This window comes from Rhinoraja longicauda, chromosome 29 (assembly GCF_053455715.1).
Source record: "Rhinoraja longicauda isolate Sanriku21f chromosome 29, sRhiLon1.1, whole genome shotgun sequence".
NCBI classification, from domain to species: domain Eukaryota; kingdom Metazoa; phylum Chordata; class Chondrichthyes; order Rajiformes; family Arhynchobatidae; genus Rhinoraja; species Rhinoraja longicauda.
In genome coordinates this window covers 13623179-13637359 of record NC_135981.1, presented here as the reverse complement: position 1 = coordinate 13637359, position 14181 = coordinate 13623179, and the positions used below count along the sequence as shown (strand labels likewise).

Below are 14181 nucleotides of genomic sequence, written 5' to 3'. Positions count from 1 at the left end.
ATAATACTCTGCTTCTCATCAGGGAAATGTGTATTTCGTCTAGTCTTTTTAAAATAAAGCTTATGTTTTAGCACCATAGCATTAATAGTTCTCCATGAAGTGTAGCAAAGTGTCTTTAAAATTTAACTGGTGAGCCAATTATCAAATCTGGTCTTCTAAATTACAAGGTATTCAGGACCAGAGTAGAATTAAAAAGTGCTAATTTAAAATGTGCCACTGAACATGCATTCAGAAGAACATCAAAGATTTGAAATAGGACATACAGGCATTAGTGATAAAGTTGCAGCTGTTTAGAAGAATGAATGAAATCAAACTCACGATAGTGTCTTGAGGCGTTTCCATTAGGACAGTGTCAGATTGCCTATGTTGCACACCATGATTCAAAACTAATGGCATACATAAACTTGGCTGATAACTACTAAAGTTCTGGAGCGATGTTAATTTAAATGTTTGTTCAGGATCTGGCTTTTCACCTAAAAAGGGAGAGATGGAGACAGTATTCAGTTTCAACAGATTTTTGTTTAAATTGGAAAAAAGAATAACATGTTATCTACTTACCTATTTCACATAAGGATTCAAAAGGGGACCAAAGAAAGGGATTTAGACCGAGGCTTTTTTGGTAACAGTCTGCTCCTTTTGCCATTCGATCTGTTTTACTGTCAGAAAAAATATTTACAATCATGAGAAAACAACATCTGAGCATAGCAAATGATAGCCAAGCTCACATATTTTAACTCAATTTTGCTGAATTAATCACAATTAAACTCAACATTTGTATACCATTACTGAAATGTGATTAGTTGCAATAATCTAGGTAGATCTTTCCAACCCTAACCCACTTGAACCAAGGCTAATTTTTGCATTGGGAGAAGCAAGATGGAGTAACAGCAGTGAAGGGATCAGCAAATTCAGCAAAAGTGGATTGAAACCAACACCATGCCACAAGATAGTTAACATTTTAGGGCTTCCCATTATCAGAGAGAGAAAAAAAAAATCAAAACAGCAGAGCCAGATGTTATTTGCTAACCAAATTTGATTGATGCAATAAGATTCCCAAACTGCTATTAATAACTGCCCATTTAATTATTTTCCTATATTTTACTCCTCCTCAGATCCTACATATGGAATTCATTCTTGTAGTGCTTTAACCTAACAGGTGTGCATTTTTTGGCTTACAAATCAATTCTCACGTTCAAGCTTGCACACACCTGGAATCCATTCCCTACCTCCACTGCACCAAGGTGCTTGTATTCTGCAACCTCAGTTTTCTCTGCCTCCTCCTAGTAATGCTTATTAGTTTGTTTCTATAGTCCATTTTAATATCTTTATCTGCCCAAATTTACAGGTCTCTGATCATATCTCTGTAAAATGCAGGATTCTACAAAAATGTTAATGGGAATTGAGCAGAAAAAACTAAGATAAAGACATACACAAAAGTTGTGCAGTAAAAAGTAATTTTGTGTATGGACTGGAAATTTAGTTTGCCATGAATGACAATGCGCAAATAAATGTTGTCATCCTTTTCTAGGAATTTGCCTCATTTACATGACTCTTGAACCACGTGAAGCCAAAACTGGAAGGCCCAAATTCTTGTTTCAAACACTATAAAAACCAATTATTCAAATACATCTTAAATTCAGATGCCCTCTCTATTCTACATGCTCCACTCAATCCAGCAGTGCATCTGGCCAATTAATAATTCTGTTTTCATGGCCAAGGGAATAATATTTATCAGTTTCACAGGTACCACCCCTTCACAACCAAGGTGTCTCAAATCTCATTCGAAGCTTTAACAAGCAGTTTACAATAAATCATCAATCAAAAGATGTGAATTATGGCAAACATCCCTCTCCCTCAAATAGTCAGCCAAGGTGTACTCTTTTCTACTTGTTTAAATTCAATTGTTCTCCAAAGCGTGACTAACATCACCAAGGCAAACTAAGATTTGAAATTGAATATCGAAGCCCGCACCATCAAAATCCTCAGGGATGGAATAGATATTTATCCTTATTATGGTAATTAAATCCCAGCTGCACTGCAATTAACCCATTTTTTCAAGGAACACTAATATTTACCAATATCTATTACCTTTAACTATTAAAAGAGGTGAAGTTAAAATATTAACTAATTAAATAACAACTGTGTTTAAATATTTTATTAAGAGCACAAGAAAGAAAGAAATAGGAGCGGGCCATTCAACCTCCTGCCAAGTCAAATGACCGTGGCTAATCTGTTACCTCAGCCCAATTCCTATATTCCTTAAATAACCAAAAATATATCCCAATGACCTGATGCAAGGTCTTGACTCAAAATATCAGCTATCTATCTGCCTCCATATATGCTGCGTGTCCCACCGATACCTCTAGCAGTGCATCTTTTGCTCCAGATTACAGCATCCACAGTGTGTTTCAGAACTTTGGTAGACACAAAAAGATTGGAGTAACTCAGCGGATCAGGCAGCATCTCGGGAGAGAAGGAATGGGTGACGTTTCGGGTCGAGACCCTTCTTCAAGCTAAACTATACCCCTTTCATGGAATCTTCAAATTCTTTAATTAGTTCCCGAATTCCTGGCTCAAAACTAATCAATGTTTACAGTCCAATACACATGATCTTACCAGTATATGTGTCCTAATAAAGACAATGTAAAACAAGCCGAATCACCAAACTCTGTAACAATATCATCGTGGCTTTTCTGTTTGTTCAGTATTCCTCCAGCTAAAATCTGTTCTCCCTCAGCCAGTCTAGAGAAATAAGAAGCAATAATTATTTTATGGGACTCGTTACCTTGGCCCAGAGTTTAAAATGCTGTATTTAAAAATAAATTATTTCCTTTCCCCTTTCTTCAAATTTCATCATTGCTTGACCAACAGTGACTATCCAAATGGACAATGTAAATCAAAAATAATTTTATTGATAAGTAGCAATCCATTTACACGGCGAGATCGAGTCCTTTGATGTGTAGGAAAGAACTTCAGATACTGGTTTAAATAAGGTAGACACAAAATGCTGGAGTAACTCAGCGGGACAGGCAGCATCTCCGGAGAGAAGGAATGGGTGCCGTTTCGGGGCGAGACCCTTCTTCAGACCCAAAACGTCACCCATTCCTTCTCTCTAGAGATGCTGCCTGTCCCGCTGAGTTACGCCAGCATTTTGTGTCTACTTTCAAGTCTGATGTTCGGTTCTACTACAAAAGCACATCAAATCTAAATTAGCAGAACAATTCTCTATCATGATAACCTGTCTCACAAACAAATAAAATTAATGAGGACACCACCTGACTGGACAATTCAACCACAGCGAATGGAACATTAGGTTGAAGTTAAAAAGCAGATTGGACCAAACCTCATTAAAAAAGACATGCAACTTTCCAAGATACTTACCTAACTTCCGCAAGGCATTTGATAAGGTTTCACATGCTAGGCTGCCTGGAAGGTTAGATGCATGAGATCCAGGGAGAGCTAGCTAGCTGGATAGAGAATTGGTTTCATGGAAGGAAGCAGAGGGTGATGGTGGAAAGTTGTTTTTCATACTGGAGTACTGTAGCTAGTGTTGTGCCTCAGGGATGGTACTGGGCTCCATTGTTGTTTGTGGTTTATATCAACAATTTGAATGAGAATGTCAGAGACTTTTACTCAGAGGAGGGGAATCAAAAACATGGGGACATAAGTTAAGGGTGAGAGGGAAAAGATTTAATAGGAACCCAAGAGACAACTTTTTCCACACAGAGGATGATGGATATATGGGACGGTAGTTGAGGCAAGTACTATAACAACATTTAAACGACATCTGTACGGGTACATGGATGGAAAAGGTTTAGAGTGGTATGGGCCAAACGCAGACAAATGGGACTAATGTGGATGGGGCATCTTGGTCGGCAAGGGCAAGTTAGGCCAAAGGGCCTGTTTCCATGCTGTACGGCTCTGTACTTGAACTGTCCTTTGGGACATGGAATAATTATGTTCCAGATTTGGGAATTGTCCCATAACTAGTAGAATAGCCATCTCCAATAATAAACCAATTAAGTTAAAGATTATAAGATAAGAAATTCCAGGATAACCTCAAAATCCACGTTGAGAGAAAGAAATCAATGCAGCGAGTCAAAGAACAGCATATTAAAGTCTGATTCTCTCCATTAGACAATCTAACAAAACTAATCCAAGTGATATTTCAGCACTGTTGAGAAACATAGGACAATACATCTTAAAAAAGCAACCAGTTCTTTATGCTCACATTCCATCTGATGGTGCAATTCCTTGAAAGTGGCATTACAAGCAGATAGGATGGTCAAAAAGGCTTTCGGCCCATTGGCCTTCATCAGTTAGAGTATTGAGTATATAAATTGAGCGGTCATGTTACAGTTATAAACATTGGTGAGGCCACACTTAAGAGTACTGTGTTCAGTTTTGGTCACCATGGTATAGTAAAGATGTTGTCAAGTTGGATTTTTCGAGGATGTTCCCAGGATTTAAGGGCCTGAACTATAAAGAGAGGTTGAGCAGGCTAGGATCTTATTCCTTAGAGCCTAGTAGGATGAGTAGGGGAAATAGAGTACCGAAGGACATAGATTTAAGGTGAGGGGGGAAAAAGATTTAATAGGAACCCAAGGTGTAACTCTTTTTGTTTATACAATGGGCAGTGGGTGTGAGGAACAAGCTGCCGGTACTATCGCAACATTTAAGAAACATTCGGACAGGTACATGGATATGGACCAAACACAGGCAGGCGGGACAAGTGCAGATGGGGCATGTTGGTCGGCGTCGGCAGGTTGGGTCAAATGGGTCTGTTTCCACTCCGTATGACTATATGACATTTTCCTTGTCAATACCCAATTTCCAGATAAGCCACCAGGATATTATTCTCGACACCACAAGGGAATCAAACATGGATGACTGATTTAGAAAATCAGTCATCCTTAACATATCACATAAATCCTTAAACAAAACTAAACAGATAAGATGCAAGGTTAGCATTTTCATCTACAAAATGTTAGGACTGTACATTCATTGTTTCATTATGAAAATAAAACTTCAATTTATTTTTACTTACTTGCTGATATCCATACAACATCTGGCAAGAAGATATTTGCACTGTGGAGTAGTACAACTATGAGTTTTCAAAAGCCGGTAGGCTTTGTAGGCTTTCCCTGAGCGGTAGTAACAGGTTGCTAAGAGAAAAAGAGCCTCTTCGGAACAAACTGCAGGATAAAATGAAAATAGTTAAAAAGCGCATAATGCACATTTTCTGAGAGCCAATTACAATAACAGATTGATTAGGAACATACGCTATATATATATATATATAAGAAAATAACTGCAGATGTTGGTACAAATCGAAGGTATTTATTTCACAAAATGCTGGAGTAACTCAGCGGGTCAGGCAGCATCTCAGGAGAGAAGGAATGGGTGACGTTTCGGGTCGAGACCCTTCTTCAGACTGATGTCAGGGGGGCAGGACAAAGGAAGGATATTGGCGGAGACAGGAAGATAGAGGGAGAACTGGGAAGGGGAGGGGAAGAGAGGAACAGAGGAACTATCTAAAGTTGGAGAAGTCAATGTTCATACCGCTGGGCTGCAAGCTGCCCAAGCGAAATATGAGGTGCTGTTCCTCCAATTTCCAGTGGGCCTCACTATGGCACTGGAGGAGGCCCATGACAGAAAGGTCAGACTGGGAGTGGGAGGGGGAGTTGAAGTGCTCAGCCACCGGGAGATCTATATATCTGCTGTTAATACCATTGAAAAACACTGCTATGGCCTATGGATTTGAGCATGTAAACTATCAGGGACTCGGCATTTAAAAAAAATTCTCATGAGGTGGGTGAAGCAGACAAGATTAAATGTACTGTCCATTCTTTAAGGAAGGGCACTGATCAACATTCTGATGGACTAGACAACATTTCATTGACAGAATGGAAATTGAAATTTATGACCTACAGATTGTTGCGATACTCAGAAAAATGTTTTTCAAAAAGAAAATTGTCCTCAATTTTTAAGGTAATTTTTATGTCTTTCAAATTCAAACATCTTAATGGTGGGACAAGAAGTAACATTATCAAATGCCACCAAAATCACACAGTTCAATTCAAAAAATATTTTTTCAACCACCAGAATTTAACGACCACATTAATAACATTGACATGATTCATATCAAATTAACATTCCTTTATAATGCAGTAATGATTTTTTATATAGAATAGTTAAGATGAAACACTGGGCACAATGGATAAAATTACTAGACAGGTATCCAAAGGTTTGAAAAACGATCGGGCCAATAAACCTAAAGACAGCAGACTCCCCATATTTTTACTCACCCCATACATTCGCCAAAAAGCTCCGAGAGACTTGAAATATTTAATATGTTCCGTGTTGCAAAGCGAGGCATGAACAACCAAGCTAACTATATAATGTTATTTTGATGCCGATAATAGGCACATTAGTTTTCCAAATTTCTTGAGAATATAGAAGGTCATTCTGCCCATTCAGTCTAGCCAATTTACGGAGCAAGCACATTCCTCCACTATTTTTTCTTATTATCTATCTATTCTCCCGATATTCCCGTCAATTGTACCATTGATCTCCACACTCGGAGCATTTTACTGTGGCCAGGTAACATAGCAACCTGCATGCCTTTGGGAAAAATATAAAAGCAGAGGCATAATGATAAAGAAATACGCATTCTTCTACATTACCCCTAAAAGCAAATAAGGTGCTCATGTCTATAGTAAAGGATGCAATAACAGAATACCTTGAAAAGAATAATGGGATTGATCAGTTTCAACATGGATTTATGATCACATAAATTATGGACATATTTGACCAATAAATATACTAGAGTTCTTTGAGGGTGCAAGTCATCAAATGGATGAATAACCAGTGAAGGTGATATTAAGTGGGATTTGCAGAGACAAGGACTTGATGGTAGGCTTGAACATGGTGGTGGGCCAAAGGGACTGTTTCTGTGCTGTATGATTCAATTAAGTCACAACCTATGGTTTATTTGCACTGTTAGATGGCTTTCAATAAAGTCCCACAACTGAGATTGGTAAACAAGCAACCAGGGTGAGATACAGATTCGGATAGAGAATTGGCTACCAAACAAAAAACAAAGTAGGAATAAATTGATCCTTCTCAAGTTAGCAAGATCTGATGACTGTGGTATTACAGGGATTGGAGCAAGGACCCAGCATCTCAATATCTATATCAACTTTATGACCGAGTGACCAAACGCCATATTTCCAAGTTTGTTGACAAGAAAAGATTGTGAATAGGGAAGAGGATGTCAAAAACATTCAGAAGTATGTAGACAAGCTGAGTGAGTGGACAAGAACATGGCAGATTCATTGTCACGTAGAAATGTTATCAACATTTGGGTACAAAGTTATAAAAAATTCCGATGGTGTACCGCAGGAACTGATGCTGGGTCCTCTGTTCTTTGTCATTTATATTAACGATCTGGATGATAAAGTTTAAAGAGTTTAAAGAGAAAGTTTTCCTTGGATGAAGTTTAGAGCCAGGGTTCATGGTCTTGGTACCAGGACTTGAGGGCTGAACAATTTAGGACTGAAAAAGAAGAAACTCTTCTCACAGAGGGTGACATTATCAGAATGCTCTACCCAAGGGAACTATGGAAGTTCAGTCATTCAAAAGAGAGATGTCTAGATATAATTTAATAAAAACGCAATCACGGTAATGAGGGTGGGGTCAAGGTAGAAAATTGACCGGGATCTTGATGAATGGGAGAACAGATTCAAAAAGGACAAAATAGTGTACTCCAACCACCATTTCTTATATATAGGTACCCAGAATAGATAGGATGCTGCATGAGGCAATCGATAATTGGATATTGATCCTCTGCTAAGAATGCGAAGGTAAGCCATCAATTAATTCACTGTAGAAAGCATTCCATGATGTCGATGCATCAGTATTATTATTAACTGAAAAAGGTTTACAAGACACAGAAGCTAGATGACTGCACTCCTCAAGGAGGATCACATTGGAAGAGTGGTGGTGGGCAGGCGGCTCATAATTTTAAACTGTTCAAAGTCATAGTTAGCAGGATGCCAGTAGGTAGTTCTTTTACCAGACAAAACCTCTGGAATGGACTGCCAGCTTGTGCAGTCAACATCAGATTACTTGAATTTTTTAAACTGAGTGTTAGAAGAAAAATCATAAGGATGAGAGCAACTGCCAGGGCTGATCAGAGAAAAAAAAATCCATAATTTACCCACAATACACCCAAATTGATTCACATCTTCAGTTGGTTTTTCACTTTTCCCATTAGATCAAGCTCTAGGAGCTGCAGAGTGCAAGCATGGAGAATGGGATTCCAATTCATCATTAGTCTTTCTTATACATACACTTAAATATCTCTATCACAACATTAAATTAATCTCCAATTCCACTGCGGCTATAAAACGCAGTTATCTTGCATTATTTAGCTCAGATCACAGTCCACAAAGTAAGAGAAAGAAGTGACAAGGACTAGTTCAAAATGGGGGGGGGGGGGGGGGCAGTACATTACTCTCCAAGGACATTAGGATTTTAAAAAAATCTGCTTTTCTTCTAAAAAAAGTTCTGTTGCAATACACAGCTCAGAGCTTTGAGCTGCTGTAACTGGGCATTTTTTTTGCAATGACCAGTTTAAATTGAGGATCTTAGCTGATGACCACAAGCAAAAAGCAAATTAGTCAAGTCAAGTCAAGTCTACTTTATTTGTCACATACACATACAAGATGTGCAGTGAAATGAAAGTGGCAATGCCTGCGGATTGTGCTAAAACTACATAACAGAATAGATTTTTTTTTTTAAACAGACACAACCCAAAAAATAAATTAATACAGTAAATTAGTCCCCGGTGATATAAGAGTTAACAGTCCTGATGGCCTGTGGGACGAAACTCCGTCTCATCCTCTCTGTTTTCACAGCGTGACAGCGGAGGCGTTTGCCTGACCGTAGCAGCTGGAACAGTCCGTTGCTGGGGTGTATTACAAACACGTTACCTTAACTATCAGTTGTTCATTCAGCCTTGGGTGATATAGTTCATGCAGTCACATCAAGACTGTTTCCTACATACCTTCAGCATAGAGCCTTTCTGCAAGGAAGATGGCATCCCGATAAGCATAGTGGTTAAGCGCATGCCAAATAGCAGCCTGGTGATAAAAGACAAACTATAATTAATCATGAAATATTGGAAACAAATGCATCAAATTTTCAACTGGAAAATATGAGTACCGAGTTTCAATTTTATGTTGGAGATAAGGGTCAAAAGAAAATAGCCCATTTGCAAGTAATAGGAAAAGGAATCAGTCATGCAGCACAGAACATACAAGGTGCGATCCAAGGTGCCTGGTCGGAGGTTTAGAAGAGATCAAAGAAGAATTATGTTTTGCCTCAGTGGTTAGAAATTGGATTGTGCTGCCTGAAGAAGTGGTGGAAGTAGGTACTTTCAATTAGCACAGAAATACACACTTTAGCGCACCATGTCTATACCAATCATTGTCATTCAGTGTTCCAGTCCCGGTTACCCGTATTTGCTCTGTAGACTTCTGTCTTGATCATTTGAGTGCTTGTCTAGGTGCTTCTTAAATATTGCGAGAGTACCTACCTCCAGCATATCCTCAGGCAGCACATTCCAGTTTTCACCCACAGTGCAAAAAAACAAATTGTCCTCAGATCCTCTCTAAACCTTCAACCACACACCTTATAGTAATGCCCTCTTGTTTTAGCATCTGCTGGCATGGACAAAAAATGATTGTTATTACCCACTCCATTTGTCCTCCTCACAATTTCACCTCTCAACCTCCAACTTCACCTCTCAACCTCCTCCAACTCAAGAGGGAGAAAAACAGAGCATTGTCCAATCTTTTCTTACAACTGAAAATCTCCATTTAAGGCAACATTCCAATGAATCCCCTGCAATCAAATCCTTCCCCCAGTACAGTGACCAGAACACACAATATTTCACACGTTTTATAAAGTTGTAACCTGATGTCCCAAATCTTATGCTCCATGCCACAGTGATGAAAGTAAGAATCCAATAGGTCTTCTTCATTCTTCTACCTGTTCAGGCCAGTTCATTGGCTATATTTAAGAGGGAGTTAGATGTGGCCCTTGTGGCTAAAGGGATCAGGGGGTATGGAGAGAAGGCAGGTACAGGATACTGAGTTGGATGATCAGCCATGATTATATTGAATGGCGGTGCAGGCTCGAAGGGCCGAATGGCCTACACCTGCACCTATTTTCTATGTTTCTATGTTTCTGCAACTTTCAGGGATCTATGGACAAATAGGAACGTTCCTCTGGTCATCAACACTTCCAAGAACTCTGCCATTTATCACCCATGTCCTATGCTTATATGAACCTCCAAAGCCCATTACTTCACACTTATCAGGACTAAACACATCTGCCATTGTTCTGCCCAACTTCCCAGCTGACCAATATTATGCCGCATTCCAAGAATATTCTCCTCTCTAGCCACAACACCAAACATTTGGGTGTGATCTACAAATTTACTAATTATACTTCCCATATTGATATGAGGTGTTAACATATAACCCAAACACCATAGGTCCCAGCACACCACTGGTCACAAGCTTCCAATCAGTAAAAACAAACATCTTCCTCTGCCTCCTACTACCCAGTCCATTTTGAATCCAATTTTCCAGCTTGTATTGGGTCCATAAGCTCTAACTTTTTTGGATGAGTCTATAAACAGGGCTTTGCCAAAAGTCATACTGAATTTCATGGCACAATATCAATTACATTACCCTTAACTTACTACTAAAAGTTACCTCTTCAAAAACTGACTCAAATTTGATAAGCAGGATTTCTCAAAGCCATTTTAACTACCCCCAATCAATCCCTACCTTTCTAAGCGGAAATATATTCATTGCCAAGATTTGTTTCCAATAATTTCCCTATCACCGAGATCAAATTCACAGACCTACAGTTAACCGATTTATCCCTACTGATCTTCTTCCAGTCATCTGGGTACCCCTTCTATGTCTACCAAAGAATAAAAAAATCTGTCAGGACCCCAGTAATCATCTCCCTTGCCCCCCAGGGCAGCCTTGAATACACCTGGGGATTTATCCTCCTTTATTTGCTCCAAGACATCCTTCTTAATTCTAAATGCTCAATCTCGATAAAGTCAAGCAGACACAATTAACATGATAGCTGTAGTTTGAAAGTCTGCAACTCAGAAATTGATGTTTGATGTTACTGGACAAGAATAAAGTCACATGAGCCAGGATGCAAGGATTCCACCTCAGAGTCAGGTGCAAGATTGAATATTGTAAAACTCTATATATTGAAATAAAAAGAGGAAATTTAAATAGATACAAGAACTACAATTACGCACAAGAAAGGAGAGACTAGAGGGGATGGGGAAAAATAATCAATCTGAAGAATTTTAACAATTTAAGAAGATTTAAGAAGGGAAGCAGCCAAAAATGTTAAAAGTATTAAGAGTGGAGTTATCAAAAAATCAACTGTTGGATGAGCACAGGATAATAAAAACGACGGAAACTAAACTGGAGACCTCTCAGTGGCTGATCAAAGCACTACTAGCGAGATCTGCTTAGTAGATCACTGCATTCCTGACTGAAGCATCTGTACATTCTCAAAGCCATGTTAACTATCCCCAATACAATGCAGTCAATGCCAAACTGAGCCTCGAGTCTTAGCTCAGCCTGGCTGACCCAAGGGGCAAGATACAATCTGTGTCTCACACCTCAGCTTTTGTCAAAACATTCATTTGAATGGCACCTCTGATAGTTTAGTTTAAAGATAAAGTGAACCCTTTGGCCCACTGAGTCCACACTGACCATTGACCACCCATACACTAGTTCTACGTTATCCCACTTTTACATCCTATAAACTAGAGGCGATTTACAGAAGCCTACAAAACTGCATGTCTTTGGAATGGGGGGAGAAAACCAAAGCACGCGGAGAAAACCCACGCGGTCGCAGGGAGAGCGTACAAACTCTGCACAGACAGCACCCGCAGTGAGGATCGAACTTTCAAGGGAGAGTTAGATTTAGCTCCTAGGGCTAAAGGAATCAAGGGATGTGGGGAAAAAGCAGGAACGGGGTACTGATTTTAGATGATCAGCCATGATAAGTTTGAATGGCTCGAAGGGCCGAATGGTCCACTCCTGCGCCTATTTTTCTATGTTTCTATGAACTCAGGTCTATGGTGCGGTGAGGGAGCCACTGTGCCATCCATGTTGATCATGATGATGTCATCATGTTAAGATTCCTTTTAATTAAAGCCAAGTGACCGTCCAAATTTATTTTTAAATTACAGGAATAGATTTATTTCAAATTAGAGGCACTAAAAACGTTTTCTGCCCTCCTCCTCTGCAACTTAAACTGCAATTGCTTTATCACTTTTCCAGTCAAAAAAACACAGAACAGAAAAGGTCCTTTGGCCCACAATGTCTCTGCCAAACATGATGCCTGTATGTACTCCATATCCCTCCATTCCCCGCCTATCAATCTGACTATCTGAAAGCCTCCTATGTGCCACTAACATATCTGCTTCCACCACCAACCCTGGCAGCACGTTCCAGGCGCCCAGTACTCTGTAATAAAACCCACCCCGCACATCCCCATTAAACTTTGTCCCTCGCACCTGAGAGCTATGTCCTTCAGTCTTTGAAATTTCCACAATGGGAATAAAGGTTATGACAGTCTAACCGATTTATGCCCCTCATAATTTTAAGTACTTCTATTCCTCATCCTCAGATAGTGCATTCAAAATTGAGGAATGTTACCATTTGGATGAGGTTTACTCCATTCTTTGCTGGGCTAATGTTAGAACAGAGCAACTAACAAGTTTAATTTATGACTTAAATTCAAAAAACACTATTCCTTGGCAATGCAGCAACAAGATGCCTCAGAATAATACACAATAGTGGCCATAGGCCTCCGAGTCTGATCTTCCATTGAACACAAACTTCTATCTCAGTACCATATTCCTGTCTTCATCCAAACTACTTGATCCCCTTTAGCTCCCAACCTCCACTCCAAATGAACATAATGATGCACTGCCATAATTTAGGGTAGAGAATTTCAAAAGTTCACCACAGTCAAAAATATCTAATTTCAATTGTAAATGGCCTTCCCCTTGTTGCAGACTGTTTCAAGAGGGAAATAGATTTATCATAATCATGTCCCTGGGAGCCACGCACGTGGCGGGTGTGCCCTGGGGAGCCGCGCGTGCCCGATCCACCCGCCGAACAACCATGGCCACAGGCCTCCCAGGGGACTGCGGAGTGAGGCCTGACTGGGCCATAGGAGCCTCAGCAGCGATGGCAACCTCGGCAGTGGGAATCTCGGCGGCAACGGAAGCCTCGTCGGCGGGAACGTTGGTGGTGTGGGGAGGGGAAGACAATGGGGATCCGACGTAGGGTGAAGAACAATGGGGGACCCGGCATGGGGGGACCGCCCTGAAGAACAATGGAGGACCCGGTGTGGGGGACCACCATGAGGGACGATGGGAGATCAAAGGGGGACTCCCCCGGTTTGGGGGAGGTGGGGGAGCACTGTAGTTTTAGAATCCTCTGCCCAGGGGAGAAGCCGGCCTGTGCACACGGCAGCCAGCCAATAGTCGCTTGTCCATTTCTTACTTTTTCACTTTTAATTTCAAGTTTTTGTGTACCTGGTTGAGTGTTGTGACAGTTAGCAGACCAATTTCCCCATTGGGGATGAATAAAGTTTATCACCTTAAAGATTTTTTTTTGTTTCAGTAAGGTCATCTCATCCTTTTCAGAACTCTGGAGAATAGGGAGCCAAGTCTTCGCACCCTTTTCTTGTGAGAGGCCTATCAATTCAGGAAGAAGTTTGGTGAATGCCTTCCATAGCATGCCTTCCATGGCAAATAGATATTATTTTTCAGCAAGCCAACCAAAACTGTATGCAAAACAGGGGTAGTCTCAATGCCGCCAATGCCTAGCATTTACATTTCTACAAGCAAGATGGTAAAAAAAAAAGCAATTTTATCCTAGCATCAGTCTATCGTGTTAAAAGTATTCCATTCTTCCCTGTCACAAAGGAGACTAAATTAAAGACACACAAAAAAACAAAAGGATGTTACTTAACTACTAGGAGCCCAAAAATCAGGACCAGAGAAAAAGGAAAGAACCTCTGAAGCGAATTAAGGAAAAAAATCAGAGGCAGGGA

General features: G+C 40.1%; 1 protein-coding gene across 2 annotated transcripts in view; it reads right to left on the bottom strand.

Moving 5' to 3' along the window:
• Window positions 1-14181, bottom strand: part of cdc27 (cell division cycle 27) — a 63013-nt gene that overhangs the window by 42926 nt on the left and 5906 nt on the right. For both annotated transcript variants that reach the window (XM_078424632.1, XM_078424633.1), the window contains exons 2-6: window positions 9071-9146; window positions 5048-5195; window positions 2617-2742; window positions 559-656; window positions 319-473 (exon numbers count right to left, since the gene is read on the bottom strand). In XM_078424632.1, coding sequence (XP_078280758.1) covers window positions 319-473; window positions 559-656; window positions 2617-2742; window positions 5048-5195; window positions 9071-9146 — 603 coding nt within the window. The remainder of the gene's footprint in view (window positions 1-318; window positions 474-558; window positions 657-2616; window positions 2743-5047; window positions 5196-9070; window positions 9147-14181) is intronic.